The sequence below is a fragment of the Clupea harengus genome, chromosome 20 (assembly GCF_900700415.2).
Source record: "Clupea harengus chromosome 20, Ch_v2.0.2, whole genome shotgun sequence".
Taxonomy (NCBI): domain Eukaryota; kingdom Metazoa; phylum Chordata; class Actinopteri; order Clupeiformes; family Clupeidae; genus Clupea; species Clupea harengus.
The window spans coordinates 9,330,098-9,345,440 of record NC_045171.1 but is presented as its reverse complement, the minus strand read 5'-3'; the positions used below and the strand labels follow the sequence as shown (position 1 = coordinate 9,345,440).

The 15,343-nt window shown below is 44.6% G+C and overlaps 2 protein-coding genes across 2 annotated transcripts in view; one reads left to right on the top strand and one right to left on the bottom strand.

Moving 5' to 3' along the window:
* Positions 1–15,343, bottom strand: part of ctnna1 (catenin (cadherin-associated protein), alpha 1) — a 98,388-nt gene that overhangs the window by 47,103 nt on the left and 35,942 nt on the right. The window lies entirely within an intron of this gene.
* Positions 1,126–4,856, top strand: lrrtm2 (leucine rich repeat transmembrane neuronal 2). Its single transcript, XM_031586912.2, has 2 exons — positions 1,126–1,619; positions 2,360–4,856. Exons 1-2 carry the CDS (start codon positions 1,616–1,618, stop codon positions 4,006–4,008), a joined length of 1,653 nt encoding a protein of 550 aa, XP_031442772.1. The 5' UTR covers positions 1,126–1,615; the 3' UTR covers positions 4,009–4,856.

The window sequence follows — 15,343 nt, the reverse complement described above, 5'->3', positions numbered from 1 at the left end:
ACGAGACAGAGTGAAAGAGAGAGACACTGTTCCAGCATCTGACCCACTAGTGTATGAAAGGCCACTATGACGTCAGCTGGCTCATGACGTGTAGAGTTTTGGAAACCTGGTTTAGCATGACTTCAACTCCCTCTCTCCGCCATACGTCAAACTCAAACACGACAGGGAGGAGGCAAGAAGGCGACTGTGTTGTTTTTTTGTTTTTTTTTCTAAGAGAAGCTGACAAACAGCTGCTTCACCATACAGATGGGACTCTAAATTAAAAATGTCAAACTATGTTAAAAAGAAACCTAAATGTGTTTTATTGCCATCAGCTGGTGTAATTAAGTAGTGGAGACAGACTAACAATAGAAACTAAAAACCTCACAAGCAATACATTCATGCATCTTCTCTTTTTCCAAAACTGAAGTACACATGTTTCTAGAAATGTGAATTATGCATAACTCATGCCCTTACCACTTCAGCCTTTCCACCTACGGCACATTTTTGCTCCGACACTTACATACACGATCAGACAGAAAAGCCGGAGCCGAGAGATTTACTATGATGGTGAATTTTTGCTGCGAGTTGCCGCAACATGTTGGAGTTATCAATATTCCAATGGTGACGAATCAGGGAGAAAAGAAGGAGGAGGAGGGAGGAATCAAACGCACAGGCACTGTGAGCAAGTGTGCAAGGAGGAAAGCGAGAGGAGAGAGGGAGGGCGAGAGGGAAGGGAAGAGAGAAAGAGAGAAAGAGAGAGCGAATGAGCGAGCGAGATAGTGTGTGTGAGTGAGTGTGCGCGCGCGCGAGCGAACGAGCAAGAGACAGAGAGCAGGAGAGAGCTAGAGAGAAAGAGCGAGAAAGAGCGTGCGGACGCGCGTGCACAAGAGAGAGAGAGAGAGAGAGAAACCGCACCGATGATCGACGCCAGCCTGCCACCACTCTGTAGCAGTGAGTGGCTGCAACAAAAAGCACAGAATAACATCGTGGCTTTTTCTCCTCTGCTTTTCCCCTCTGCGTCTCTCTCTCTTCCTTCGCTGCCCTGAGCTCGGCACACAAACGCACCTCAGACTCGCTGCACTGGCGTCGTAAGCGGGGGTCTGACTACCATCAACAAGTTAGGGAGCTGAAGGACCCCCAACCATGCTAGAGGACCGCTTGATCTTCAATTAACCAATTGAGCTGACATCATTGCGGAGGAAAGGAAGAGGGAGCAAAAAAAAAAAAAAAAAGGAGGGGGGTGTGAGGAGAGTATTGTTTGCCGGGGTCTCTTTGGATGCAAATCATCAACTTCAAAATTAAGGATTCCTGGGAGGTAGAAATGCTCGTCTTTTCTTAATCTGGGATTTGAAAACAGGACGGAATAAAAGCCAGCAAAACAGGAAGAAAGAGAGGACTAGGGGGGGGGGAAAGAAGAGAGGAAGAAAAAAATTAAATCAACATCCTGGGACATGGAATTTGTGATTTTGTTTCAATTGGTGGGGCTTGACAGCAATTCATTCTCTCAGAAGAGCTTGATTCCTTTTGTGTTTACTCAAAAGGGCTTTTACCCCTCGGATTCAAATTCCATCTGGCTGCTCCAAGAGTCTGCGGAAAAAGAGAGTTGAATGCAGCCCCCGATGTGCACAAAAGAATGGGTAAGTTAGCTCTTTAATTCACCGAGTCTGGACCTGAATAGGAAATAAGAGTGAATAGGAGTGGGCTGAGGCAGCCTGGCAGTCCAGAAGCATCCATTTAGTTAAAATGAGGTCTTACGTTTTTTTTTACTCTTCTCCCATTATTGGTAGAAGCAAAGTCGTGATTTGTTATGACAGCAAATTACTGCCATGTTGTGTGCTGTATGAACAAGGAGTACTGTTGGTCTAAATTATTTTCAGAAATATGGCTTTTAAAAGAGAGATCTGATGTGTCAAGGGCATTAAAGTGGGTAGAGGGGTAAGAGTGAAATAAAGGACTAGAGTGTATTTAGAAAACATGAGGGGAGAATAAGACAACATATCAACTGCAGAGGAGGATGTTTCAATTCATCCGTGACACAGCGTCAATGTGCGCGTCAAACACTGATGAATACTAATCAGAGCGCTCCCTCCTGTCAAGCCACATCAAGTTTAAAAAAAAAAAAAAAAAAAACGGCGCACACACACATGCAAAAAAGACAAAAAAAAAATGTTGGCTGAATATCTTAAAATGTGTGTAATGACAAGCAGTGGCAGGAGAGAATTATGGATATTCAAAAATTGTGATGAAAAAAGGGGGGGGGATGAGATGAGATGAGGTGGTGGGGAGAAGGGGAGGAAGAAAAAAAAATGTTTTCATGCCTTGCGGAGATTAGATTCCCCTCCCTCCGGTTTATTTTCTTATCTTCAAACCCACCCAGGTTTCCATTCAAGGTGGCCATTGGTGGGACAAGCACCAGCGGCACTTTGTGTGATGAGCATGCTTCTGTGCCTGCCTCCCACGTCATGCACAACCTGCCCTCAAAAATGCCGCTGTGAGGACCTGCAGTTTTACTGCGACACGCAGGGGCTTCTGACGCCCCCAGATGGCATCGACCGAGGGGCCCTCGGGCTCTCGCTCAGACACAACAGCATCGCCGAGCTCAGCCCGGACCAGTTCTTCGGCTTCACCCAGCTCACCTGGCTCCACCTGGACCACAACCAAATAACCACTGTGCAGGAGGACGCGTTCCAGGGGCTCTACAAGCTCAAGGACCTGAACCTGAGTTCCAACCGAATCACCAAGCTGCCCAACACAACCTTCATCCACCTCATCAACCTGCAGATTCTGGACCTATCCTTCAACCAGATGACTGTTCTAGAGCCGGAGCTTTTCCACGGGCTACGCAAGCTGCAGATCCTCCACCTGCGCTCCAACTCTCTGCGGACCACGCCTGTCAGGGCCTTCTGGGACTGCAGGAGCCTTGAGTATCTCGGACTCAGCAACAACCGGCTCCGGAGCCTGGCCCGAAACGGCTTTGCTGGGCTCATTAAGCTCAGAGAGCTGCACTTGGAACATAACCACCTGACCAAGATCAACCTGGCCCACTTCCCCCGTCTCGTCGCCCTGCAGTTCCTCTACCTGCAGTGGAACAAGATCAACAATTTGACATGCACCATGGAGTGGACCTGGACCACCCTGGAGAAACTGGATCTTACCGGTAACGAGATCCGCATCCTCACGCCCGAGGTGTTCGAGACCTTGCCCAACCTGAAGATACTACTACTGGATAACAACAAACTGTCCAACATGGACACGCAGACCCTGGATATGTGGAAATCCCTGGGCACCATTGGATTGTCTAGCAACCTTTGGGAATGTACCAAAAGGATCTGCACCATGGCCAGTTGGCTCAGTACCTTTAAGGGCAGATGGGAACACTCAATTTTGTGCCACAGCCCAGACTACGCGCAGGGGGAGGAAATACTGGATGCTGTCTATGGATTTCAGCTTTGTCAGAATTTCTCAGCACCAGTTAGTCAGTCAAGCACTCCCACGGAGGGCATGTTTCCCCAGGAGCTGACTAGCCCGTTGTATGGAAATATGCAGACCCCCACGTTGGACTACTATGCAGAGGATTTGGGGAGTTTTACCATGGTCACCGCCACCCTCACCACCTCCACCTCCACCTCCACCACCACCCAGACCCCAAGCACCGCCCTGTCAACCACCACCATGGTGGCAGGGGCAGCGGTCACTGATGACTTCATCGACATTGACAACACAGTGCTCACTCAGAGAGTGATCATTGGAACTATGGCCCTGTTGTTTTCCTTCTTCCTCATCATTTTTGTAGTGTACATCTCGCGGAAGTGCTGCCCCCCGACGCTGCGCAGGATCCGACACTGTTCCGCCATGCAGAACCGGAGACAGCTGAGGACCCAGCAGCGGCAGCCAATGGCGGACCTGGCGACCCAGGTGCCCTACAACGAGTACGAGCCGAGCCACGAGGAAGGTGCGCTCGTCATCATCAACGGCTACGGGCAGTGCAAGTGTCAGCAGCTGCCTTACAAAGAGTGTGAAGTATAAAAACTTGTTTTATTTATTCCTGCAACCTATGGGGTTTTGCCATTCTCAACCATTTCAAAAACGATACAGGGTTTGTTTTATGGATTTTTATTTGACCAGTTTCTATATGGAAAAAAATATACATAGTTTCTTTCTACTGGCTAGCTTCGAAAGAGGAAGAGAGAAAAAAATAGATTCTTCGAGTTGCTGGGGTGACTGGAGGTGGATATGTGATGAGTGAAGAGATGTAAAGAATTTTCACACTTTTATTTTTGTAACGAGAATGCAAGGTCCTTATTGAGCTGGGGCAATCAATCTCCACCCAGGATGGTTAGATAGGGGAATTGACACTGCATTATTACCACACTATTCTGCAGCACAGTGGAGACGAAAGAAAATCCATAGCCAAATCATCTGGAAACCTGAGGTTCAGATATCTGTTGCAGAAATAACATATCCTTGGGAAGAATGGTGAAAACTACGAGAGAGAAAAAGAAAGAGAAAAAAAAAGAAAAAAAAAAAAAGAGTGCTGTTGTGCTGTTATGCTGAATAGAAGTACAAATTTGATAAATGCAAAAGGATTTTTATGACACACAAGTAGATGACACTTCACGTGGCCACTTTTGGGAAAGTTCAAATTGGATAGTGATTAAGTGACATTTTTTAATTCACCTTTTTACAAATTACTGAAAGGAATAATGTTATTAAAAAAAAAAAATACCACATGCATACTGAGAACCCAGTGTAAAACAAACGAAAGCTGATCCTTTCAAAGCGATCTGTATTCGCTGAGGAGAACACGTAGCTTAATAGCCTTCTTGTTTCTGGATTTGATTTCATTCAATAAACTCAATCCCCCTCCTGCAAAATCTAAAAGCTTAGCACTGTGTGTTCAAAGGTTAATGCCCAATATGCCTCTGCCTAAGCTCTGCCAAAATGTCTGGATAGCTCCCTGAACTGTGACTGCAGCAGGGACATATTAAGTGTTGTGTGGAGACATTCAATTCCTTTTATAATTATGCATATGTACAATGAAGTGATTTGGTCTTCATTTCTTTAGTGCCATCTCTGACACCTTCACTGTGATAATGTGTTGCGGCTAAACTCATTTTGGCATAAATTACTGATGGGGATCATTAAAATCTCACGGACACGGACGAAACACCCAACAAAACAACTTTACAGCCGACAGTATACGATCAGGGAAAGAGGACAAGAGGAAGGGAGGAAGGGAGGGGACGAAGGAGGGGTACGGCACAGAATATTACGCCCCCCAAAAATAAATTCATTGCAAGCTTCATGCCACGCTGCTTTAATGCAGCACAGACTGTAATCACACCTGACAACTTCAAGATTGAGCCAATTAAGGCCAGGCAGCAAGAATCTAATGTTCTGTCACCCAGCCCACTGCTCTGGCAAGATTTAGCTTGCTTGGCCATTGAAAAGTCACTCTTGCACAGTAAGCCATCCTTTCCCACTCCACCTACGAAACCCACTGGAAATTTGAGAGGCTATTCTTCTGAAAGCAACAGAGAAAATTAAAAAAAGAAAAATCTCTCAATGAGTGTGAGTGTGTGAGACAAGAGAGCATGATAGGCGCTAAGAGACAGAGAAAGAGAGTGAGTGAAGATTCAGAGGCGGTAAAGGAAATGAGGGGGCAGTGAGAGGAGAGACAAGAGATAGAAACAGAGAGAGAGAAAAAAACAGATAGAGCAAGAGACACGAGAGAGAGAAAAGTAAGAGCCTACACTTGATGTGAGCTAGACCTCTCAGGAGACTGTGATCGTCGTTCCTCCCATATCCAACACCAGAAAGAGACAGGGAGAGAGAGTGCGAGTGCGCACGCGAGAGAGAAAGAGAGAGAGAGAGAGAGAGAGAGAGAGAGAGAGAGAGAGAGCGTAAGAGATGGAAAGAGAGAAAGACGGAGGCTGGGTCAGCGGAGCATTTGTATGCAGCACTGAGAGGATGTGCATTAGTATCCTCTAAAGAAGCTGCCACTGCAGCTCTTTGTGCCATTTGGAGGAGGCTGTGTGGAGGAGGTGGGTTGGAGGAGGCTGTGTGGAGGAGGTGGGTTGGAGATGGACGGGAATGGAAGGGGATGGACACTGAGGCTAAGGGGCCAGAGGCTAACCAGAGGCTAATGTCTCATCTCAGCCAATAAGCGTCCCCTAAACCCAGGTAATGGTGGACCGCAGGGGTTAGAATAACACGTGGGGGAGGGAGCAACGGCATAACTAACCATGAATGACAGGGCCCTGGGACGCTGTGCCATGACCAAGTGATCACCTTGGCAGAGAGGCAGGAAAGACACTTTTTGTGATTCGTCATCAAAATGACACACACAGTTCAGAGCAAACGAAACGGAGGGTTTAAAAAAATTCAAAATAAAAGATTGAGTCTTGGTAGGAAACCCACAGCATACAGTTACAGATCCATTAACAGAGAAAAAATTTTATTTTTGGAGAACCTATATAAAAAAAAAAGCTTTACTACAAAACAGAAACAGGGAGCAGATCGTTATTGGCTAGAGAGACTATTTGGCAGTGCAACCAGAGTGGTTGGGATTTAAGCGAGGGATGGTAGCCCCTAGGGGGTGCTGTAAAGAGCCATCTGTGCGGTGGAATGGCGGTCTATGCAGAGACATGTTGGCTCCGTCCAAAATACCCAAGACACAGTCAACATCTCGCTCCCTCAGAGGTCTTTACGGCCAGACACTTTTCAACAGCCTAGCTGAGCCGACAAAATGGGCTTATGTTCTGATTCAACAATGGAATCGAATTAAACAATGCATCAACGTTGTACCAGACAAATCTAGTGGGCGGAAAGCCAGAGCTGAATATCTCTACCAGCAGAGAGTTTTGGCAAAGAAAAAAGGGGGATTTTTAAAGGGCCCTTTCACGCAGAATAATACCCAATTTCACTGTCGGTTTGGTGTTTGGAAATGAAGAACTTGCTCATGTTTACAAAGCGATGTTTTCCTTTTTTTTTTTTTTTTTGGTTGGGTTTCCTTTTCTTTTGATCTTAAGGTGATCTGTACCCCTCCAAAATTGTCTTGCATGATCCAAGAGGGACTGAAGTGTTTACCCACTATTTGTTAATGCCATCCAGCAAATTATGATGGAAAGGCCTCCTTTCCTGGTATGATAGATTTAGAGAAAGAGAAGGGGGGGATGAGAGATAACTATATTTTTTTCAGCAAATAGAGAACTATCTTGGCAAATGTTGACATCTCACTGTTGAACAATCAGCTTGTAAGGTGATTGAAAACACAAATTTGTAGAGACATGCATCCATTTGCACTCCTGCTCTTGTAAAATGTTATTTTGTTTTGTTTTCTTCGCGTCATATGCTGAAAACTTGCTCCTCACTCTGCCTAGACCTGAAACACAACCCCCCTCCCTGAAAACCTCTTTGTGCAAACTGAATGCTTTTCACCCCTTTTCCTTTTGTATTGTATTATGTACAATTTCATATCTGTATAGTGGATAAAGATGTGGCCAACTGAAAAAAAATCTTTTTTTCCTTAAGACATATATTTTTAAATAAAAATGTTACAATTTATTCCTGTTTTTGGGGTCTGGTTTTAACAAAGGTTTCAAATCTCAAGAACATGGGTTTATCTGAGCTAGTTCATGCAAATGGTTCAGCGATTTCAATACCTTCTTTGCAAACTGAGCTGACCTGACCTAAACGTAAGAGACTGGCAATCCTTCTGACAAGTAAATAGAAAATCGCACAAAGTCAGAGAGGATTTAAAGATCGAGATCTTCACCAAAGAGAGGCCTTTTTTATCACACAGTCCGGCTTAACAGTGGTGTGACTAGATTTTATGAAACGGATATATGGAGGGGAAAAAAGGGGTTTTAGTATCATTCCAACCTTGCCACTTTTTTTGCCCTACTAAACCAAGATAACAGAACGCCTGAATAACTCCCATCAAATGCTGGACCATTTCTAAGAGTCGCCTCTTTAGCCTCGAGCAGAGTGGTGTTCAAATCATGCTTCTGGAACTCCGATAAACACACAATGATTGACACGGGCTGGAAATGATTATCTACACCAGTGGCTCATGATTTCAACCAAATAAAAACGGGAGGAATTACCTCAGTTTGGCCAGAGGGCTACATGTGCTGACGCCCCATCCACCCCCGCCCTTCGCTTTTTTTTCCCTATATATATATATATATAGTTTGTAACAATGGATGGACAAGGCAAGTTTCAGTGTCTCATTCTTTTGAAGGCTCCATCCGAAAATGCCCTTAAATGTACCAAGCGCAGCTGCTGTGGACATATTCTGGGGTGAGGAGGTACACTGCCAGGAGAAAACAGCTGCTACCAGTGGGGTGATGCACTATGGAGTACATTACAGTTTAGCTAGTGAACAGGGTACAGGGGGAGAGGGGGGGATTAGGTATTTTTCCAAGTTTGGATTCCCTCTCCGACCTCCTCTTTTCTCTGGCCTACCCAGAATGCAGTGCACCAAATGCATTGAATGACATCAGATATCTAAAGGTGCAGGGACGTGATAAAGAAAGCAATGGTGAACTGGGTTTCATGCCAAACACGGCCTACAACACAGAGCTCTTTCAACTTTGCAGATGACTTTATAAATAAAAAGATTTTAAAAAAGCATGGATTTTGGTGCACTGTCTACAGTGGATTATGGTTTCAAAGCTTGTGGTCATCCATCTCAATCATTTCCAAGGCCATCAATACATAGCACAGTGGTTCACACAAGCTGCTACTCTGTCTGCATTGCTAAGGAGCATTTTTTTATACCCATCACAGGGAGCAGACATGAGATGTGAACAGGGGAAATGATTGGCTCACAATGCTGTCTGTCAGCAGTCAGTGGCCATCAGGAGGGAACAGCTGCTATGCCTATGGGGATTTCTCTTGAGATGCAGGGAGGGAGCAGGGACAGAGACCAGACATGATGAGGGAGGAGAGGGGAAATATGGAGAGTGAGAGCGCAAGACTGAGTGAGTGAAGGAATGACAGCGCAAGAGAGAGGCAGGCAGGCAGACAGCGAGCGAGCGAGCGAGCGAGAGAGAGAGGGTGCGCTTTAACAGAACTTAAGTCATCTGGCCAAACTATGGAACCACATGGTCACAGTGGCTAGAGGCATGCACTCACTTCCTTCCTTGAGCAGTTCCATCAGGACCTCAAATTTTAGGGGAATTTACTATCTACACTTTCTGCTTTTTCACCAGAATTCACATCAAGGTATTGTGTTGTCTTGTGATTAGTTGAAGTGATGAACACCTCAGACAGTATGGTCATGGTGTATTAAGACTCCAAGAACCAAATATCAGGCCAAAATGTGTGTGTGTGTGGGGGGGGGGGGGGAGTGAACACACACAGGCCATATTTTTCAGATATGTGTGTATTGTGTGACATTTCACTTGTCAGTTTTGCATTTTGAGGCAGAAAAGTGAATGAGTAAAAATTCAGACAAAACATACATGATTAGAGATGAAAATCAAATGAGAGATACCAAGAGAAAGAAGGATCTGCTGAAAGATATCTTTGCTACAGACCCTATACCACTGACTCTGGACAGGGTGACGGTCAATTACAAAGGATTCCCTCAACCCAACTAAATGGTGGATTTTCTGTTGAAATAGAGCAAAAATAGTGCAACTTGCAAGCTATTGCAAATAATGTGCGGATCTGTTGAATATTCATTACTTTTCCTGATCACAAGGTCACGAATTCCTGGAAGGACTGCTTAGGCAATTCACTACAGCCAAAAGAAGCCATTAACTCAAAAGGTCAGAATTTAATTTGGTTGTGGCCCTCCTTGTCAGAGGTTGTCTCTTTTGGTCGAAATGGAAACAGGAAAGAGATATGGCCATGGATTAAGAGCTCTTATATAAGTGCCATCTGATGCCCTATCTATACGTTTTGCCATTTTAAAAACGTCTACTGGCCTCCATCCAATTACACCTGTCTGTCTGACCATCCCTTGAAGTCATTAAAGGGCTCTCGTATCGGGGACTCAATCCGCAGGACGAAAGTAATAGTTATTTGTCGAGTCATTCAGCACTGGGGGATTAATCCTCTGTTTACTCGGAAAAAGATGAGTTTGTCGGTTTGATGGCTATTTTTTGTATTCATTTTCCTTTGATAACACAGGCCAGGAGCCGAGGTTGAGGAACACTGGGTGAAAGGAACGCATTCCTTTTAGTACAGCATGCACTGAACGCAGTCACAGAGCTTTCACAAGGGAGGCAAGGGGGAAGGGGAGCGAGGTGGGGTGGGGTTAGAACATCCTTCATTCTCTCTGATCAAAGTGTTCAACAAACAAGAGGTGAAGGTTAGAGTTGCACTGCAGCTGCGAACGAGACACAACGCATTCCTTTTTTTAAACAAAAAGGTTAGACCTGCTCACAGAAATGTTGTTTATTAGAATTTATACACATGCCAGATTAAAAAAAGGAAAGAATGGGGGGAAAAAAAGAGAAAAGGTAAAGTTCATGTAGCATAAAATCAAGTCAATATTTCTAGGCTGCCCTGATTGTAGCCTGGCACCGCATAAATCCTTGCATAATGCAATATTGAACATAAGTGTGTGTGTTTGAACCATGATGCCATTAAAATTTCATAATACCCCTTTCTCTTCTGTAAGAGAACACGACACCATTAATCAATGTTGTATCATTCACCGATGGCTAAGAAGCTATGAATATATATTAATTCATACGAGCTCACTTTGCTTTCACTTTCACACTGGGGCTTTGTTCAAGCGTGTGTTAATGCAGAGGCTACACTCCTTCAAACAGAAGCGTCTCATCATTTCCCTCACATTTCTCATTTACACCACCAGCTACAATAATCGCACACTATTTTTGCACCACAAAAAAACAGGAACAGCTGTTTTATGTGGTAAATCACTCGAGTCACCAGGAAGGCAGTTGCCCCCTGTGAGCAAGGTAACAGACAAAATTACATACAACATAAATTCCTTGAATGGAAAAAGAGGTTGTTTAGTCCATTGAGACTTTTCTTCTTTTTTTTTTTTTTTTTAAATGGTATTATTTAAATACTAATGATATGACAAAATGTTCCATTTTCACACATGGTTGCCAAGGAAACAGCATTAAACCAAACCACTTCCATAACATTAACCCTTTAGGGTTAAGGTCCTCTTATTTACCTGTATCTTGGCACAACTCTCCTTAAAAATGTTGCCATATTCATGCGTATTGACTGATCTCTTTCAGTCATTTCATCTGCACATCCAATCGATACCATTTATCACAATTTCACCCTGAAGAGACTCCAAGTTAATTTAATCCATACAAGGGCGAAAGGTTCTCAATAGACCATGGCTTCAGCAAGGGGAAAAAAACCTTTCCTAGATTACAGGCAAAACTGACTACGCAGGTGGCTGTCAGCTCAGCTACATTCTGTGATTCGTAAATCGGTGAAGAGCAATTCTCGTCTAGACCACGCTGCTTTACATCAATACCTAATTGGCTGGTTACTCTCGGACATACACCACCAGGCACATATCAAGCACAAACTGCGAGTGCCCCCTACCACCCCTTCTTGTACCGATACACCATGTCAGAGGACTACCCACTCACACAAGAATTATTTCATCTGTAATTGCATCACATTTGAAGGCCTTACAGAAGAAAGCTGAAAACACAAGTGCTGCACACTTCATGTTCAGAGAGTGCAATTAGGAGCAGGGTGGGGGACCTCCAGACAGACATTTCACGAAAGCAATCAGATTTATCGCAGGGACCATTTACAAGATCTTGACCGCCTGGGTAATAAGGAGGCCGAGAATGGGGCAAGAGCATAAATCTGGACCTCGGCGCGCACGCACACGCACACGCACACGCACACGCTCACACTCACACTCCAGCACCTGAGTGAGCCGTGTCCATCTGTACCGGCTCACATCCTGTGCCAGGCGGGGCATGGAGCCTGACACTTGGGCCATAAAACAGCCGCTCCACAGGCCGGCAGGCAGCGAGGGAGGGAGGGAGCAAAAAAGAGGGGGATGGGAGTGATCCTGGGCCGAGAGTGGGCGAGACCAGCAGCCTCTGCTGCCTGAGTGGGTTCAAGGACTCCAGGGCGGCGTGTGTGCCTCAGGTACTCATTATGAGGGTTCCAATAAATCTCGAAAATGCTTACTGGGAAGGACATATTGATCCGGATTCTCATCAGCAAAATACCTCCCTAATGTATTTACTGCCTAACACGTTTAAAGTGCGATTCCGCACCACGGTCTACGTTGGTGAATCCAAAAAAAACACACCTTGGGCCAGGTTTGACCGGGATCAATTAACCTATGCGAAAGACCTCCCAGGCGACACAAGATACCTCTGGTTCTCTGGGAAGGATGGGACCTGGGGCGCAAGCAATGCCGCCTTGTGTGTGGCCAGATTCATATACCATGATTACTTTTACAGTTGGCCACCTGGAAAGCCGTTTGTAATAGAATTATGACTCGTGTTACAGGAGTCGTTTAGGGTAAAGCGAGAGTCTCGACTCGGCTTGTGAATTTAGCAAATAGGCACTTACGCGGATCATGTCAAAATCACAGCCAGTCAACAGCCTGTGTAGCCAAGTGATCTTTTTTTGTGTCTCTTTCCTATTTTAGGCCTTGTACCGAGTTCCCTTCAGCGAAAACGACAGGTACTTATCAATAATAAATGAAAACATAGCGAAAAGAATGTAGCCAGCACATTTATGAACATGACTATTTCAACAGCAATGTGTCACTGAAATAGTTTCAGAGTTGGGAACATAATTTATATACATGTGACCTTTCCCATTAGTGCACCTTTCTGCTTTGAGACAAGAAACAAGAAGCGGTAGTGTGGGTGTTCTTGTGCACGGCGAGAGTAGTGGTTAGGGGCTGGCAGAGGCGTGACAGATGACAAAGCTGGTGAAATACGGCCAGCCTCCCGCAAGGCTAGTGTTCCTAGTAAGCTGTTCAAAGCAGATGCCAGGTCGTACTTCATCATCTGGTAACCACTGGCTCTGTGGTGGAAACACCAAGAGAGAGCGAGAGACAGAGCAAGAGGGTGCCAAGCCTGGCAGCATTCGTCTGTCTTATCGAAGCAATCCTTCGCAGTGTCAACTCTACACCCCTGGGCTAGCACCGAGTGGCTAATAAACACGGGCCGATATCTGTCTATATTTGGGCAACTCGACAGAAGTCAAGGCAGTGAGACTGAAGTCGAGGGGTCCAGAGCCGTCTGCTGTGTGAATGCTGATTCTCCCAACCTGCCTGAGGGACCTTTATTCCCGAAATCATTCCTCAAAAAGGGAATAAATGGTCTCATCAGGGGAGGTTAACAGAATGCCCTTTTGATTTATTAAACATGTTAAACATGAATATCTGTCCTAGTAATTAATTGGAACAGGACGGAACACTGACCCATGGCTACCTTGAAACAAAGCCCCCCCCCCCCACCCCTAAAGTCCAACTAATAGGCTATGACCGTAACCCCACAGCCACCCCCTCCCACTACATTCAACCCTTAGCTTAACTCAAGGCAGCATCCAGATCGAGCCAGACACGGCTGTGATATTACTCAGGATGGCTCAATCAGTACCGGGGCCCTGCTCTTGCACAGCGCGACTCCATTTTGTGTGATTGGAATTTAAATTACCCTATCCCTGACCTGATGCCCTGTCGAATTCCTCTGATGGCTATTATTCTCTGCTCTCTCTCTGTAGCTTTGAGAATGTTCAACCATGTTAGAAAAAGAAAGAAAGAAAGAAAAAACAACTACTGTCAAACAAAAGGAGGAACATTCTTCCTGTGGTAGGAATCAGTTCCTAGCTAAACGGTGTAAAAAAATCTATTTCACATCACAGCTCACTAGATACATGAACCAAGTTTGTTTTGACATTTCTATTCAACTGCTTCTTTCTAGACAATTAAGTCAAACACTTAAACCCATCCTGCTATAGTTATTTTTTTTATCTCCACAGACACACACACACACACACACAGATTAACTACATTGTTTATTATGTTTGGTATGAAAAATTGGAAGACACTAAGATATGAAGGTTACACACGGATGGGGGGGAGGGGAAGGCGGCATTCATCCAAGGATAAAGCGATCTCTACAGCGCTTGTACGGCAGTTGTGCGTAAATAACTTGTGTCCTTAAATAATGCCGCACAAGCTTGGCTGGCGACTCAGAACTCTGTTTGCACCCTGATTTGTAAAACCGGACCTTGAGAAAAGAAGCAAGCTCCTTGATAAACAGAGCTGGTATGTTCAAGGTAAACCATGATGTCAGAAGAATAATACAGGCCATTAAATTTTAATATGCCATTTGCAAAAACAATCCTATGAAGTCAACACCATTAAATGTCTAATAAAACAAGCTGGAAGTAAGTCCTTTTAAATGGGAATAGAGCTGGAATGAGGCCTCTACTAGGCGGCTACATAACATGCTCTCATCCCAGGGTTAATGGCTGTGAGATGGCAATGGTGGCAGTACATAGCCTTACACAACTCAGCTGTTAACAACACCCAGGGTGACAAAAACACTGAAAAGGCTGGCTAATAATTGCTTCACTTTCAATTTCTGACAGTAAATCACACAGGGGAAGCAAAGGAAGCAAGCCTTTTTCAAAGATATTTTTCCCCCTCTAACATCTTTCTTAACAGCCCTTAATGAAAAAACAAAAGACACAAAGCAAAGGCAAGCGTGTCTCTTTCTAAAGTGACCTCAACACTCAGTCAAGAATGTTTCTCACGACAAATTGGAGCCAATACCATTATCTTCGACAGCATGATTTAACAGCCAGTAATACAGAATCATTTCCGACCTTGAGAAACTTTCTGAAGTTTCTGGAGGTTCACAACTGAAAGCCAAGAATTTGAGTGAATCCGTATGGTCTGCTGGTGTACAGGAGAACCAATCAATGTTATCTACTGTATATAATGGTGATGGCTCAAACAGATAAAATATGAATCAGTGCAACCAACAGTAGCATTTGATGCATCAGCAGGCTATTGATCCCTGTTTACAAACCGTTCAAATGGTTTCTGTGACGACGCAGGCCACACTGGACCTTATAAAACAGTCCTTTGTCATGTACCAACCCCACAAAACTTGGTCCATCCAAAAAGGTATCTGGCCCAGGTGTGTAAATAATTAGTCAATTATAGAAAGAATTAGTCAATGCTGAAATGTCTCAGAGTTAAACAAACCTCTGTTGAGGCCAAGGGATCTCGAACACAAAAAGAAGTCAAAGTAAGATAATTGGGTGATATATATGGATCCTATGAAGCTGCAACCGCACTAGATCACTGACTCAAGCGAAAAAGCAGAAAAGTACATGAAAATGAACAAATGTATCAGCCACC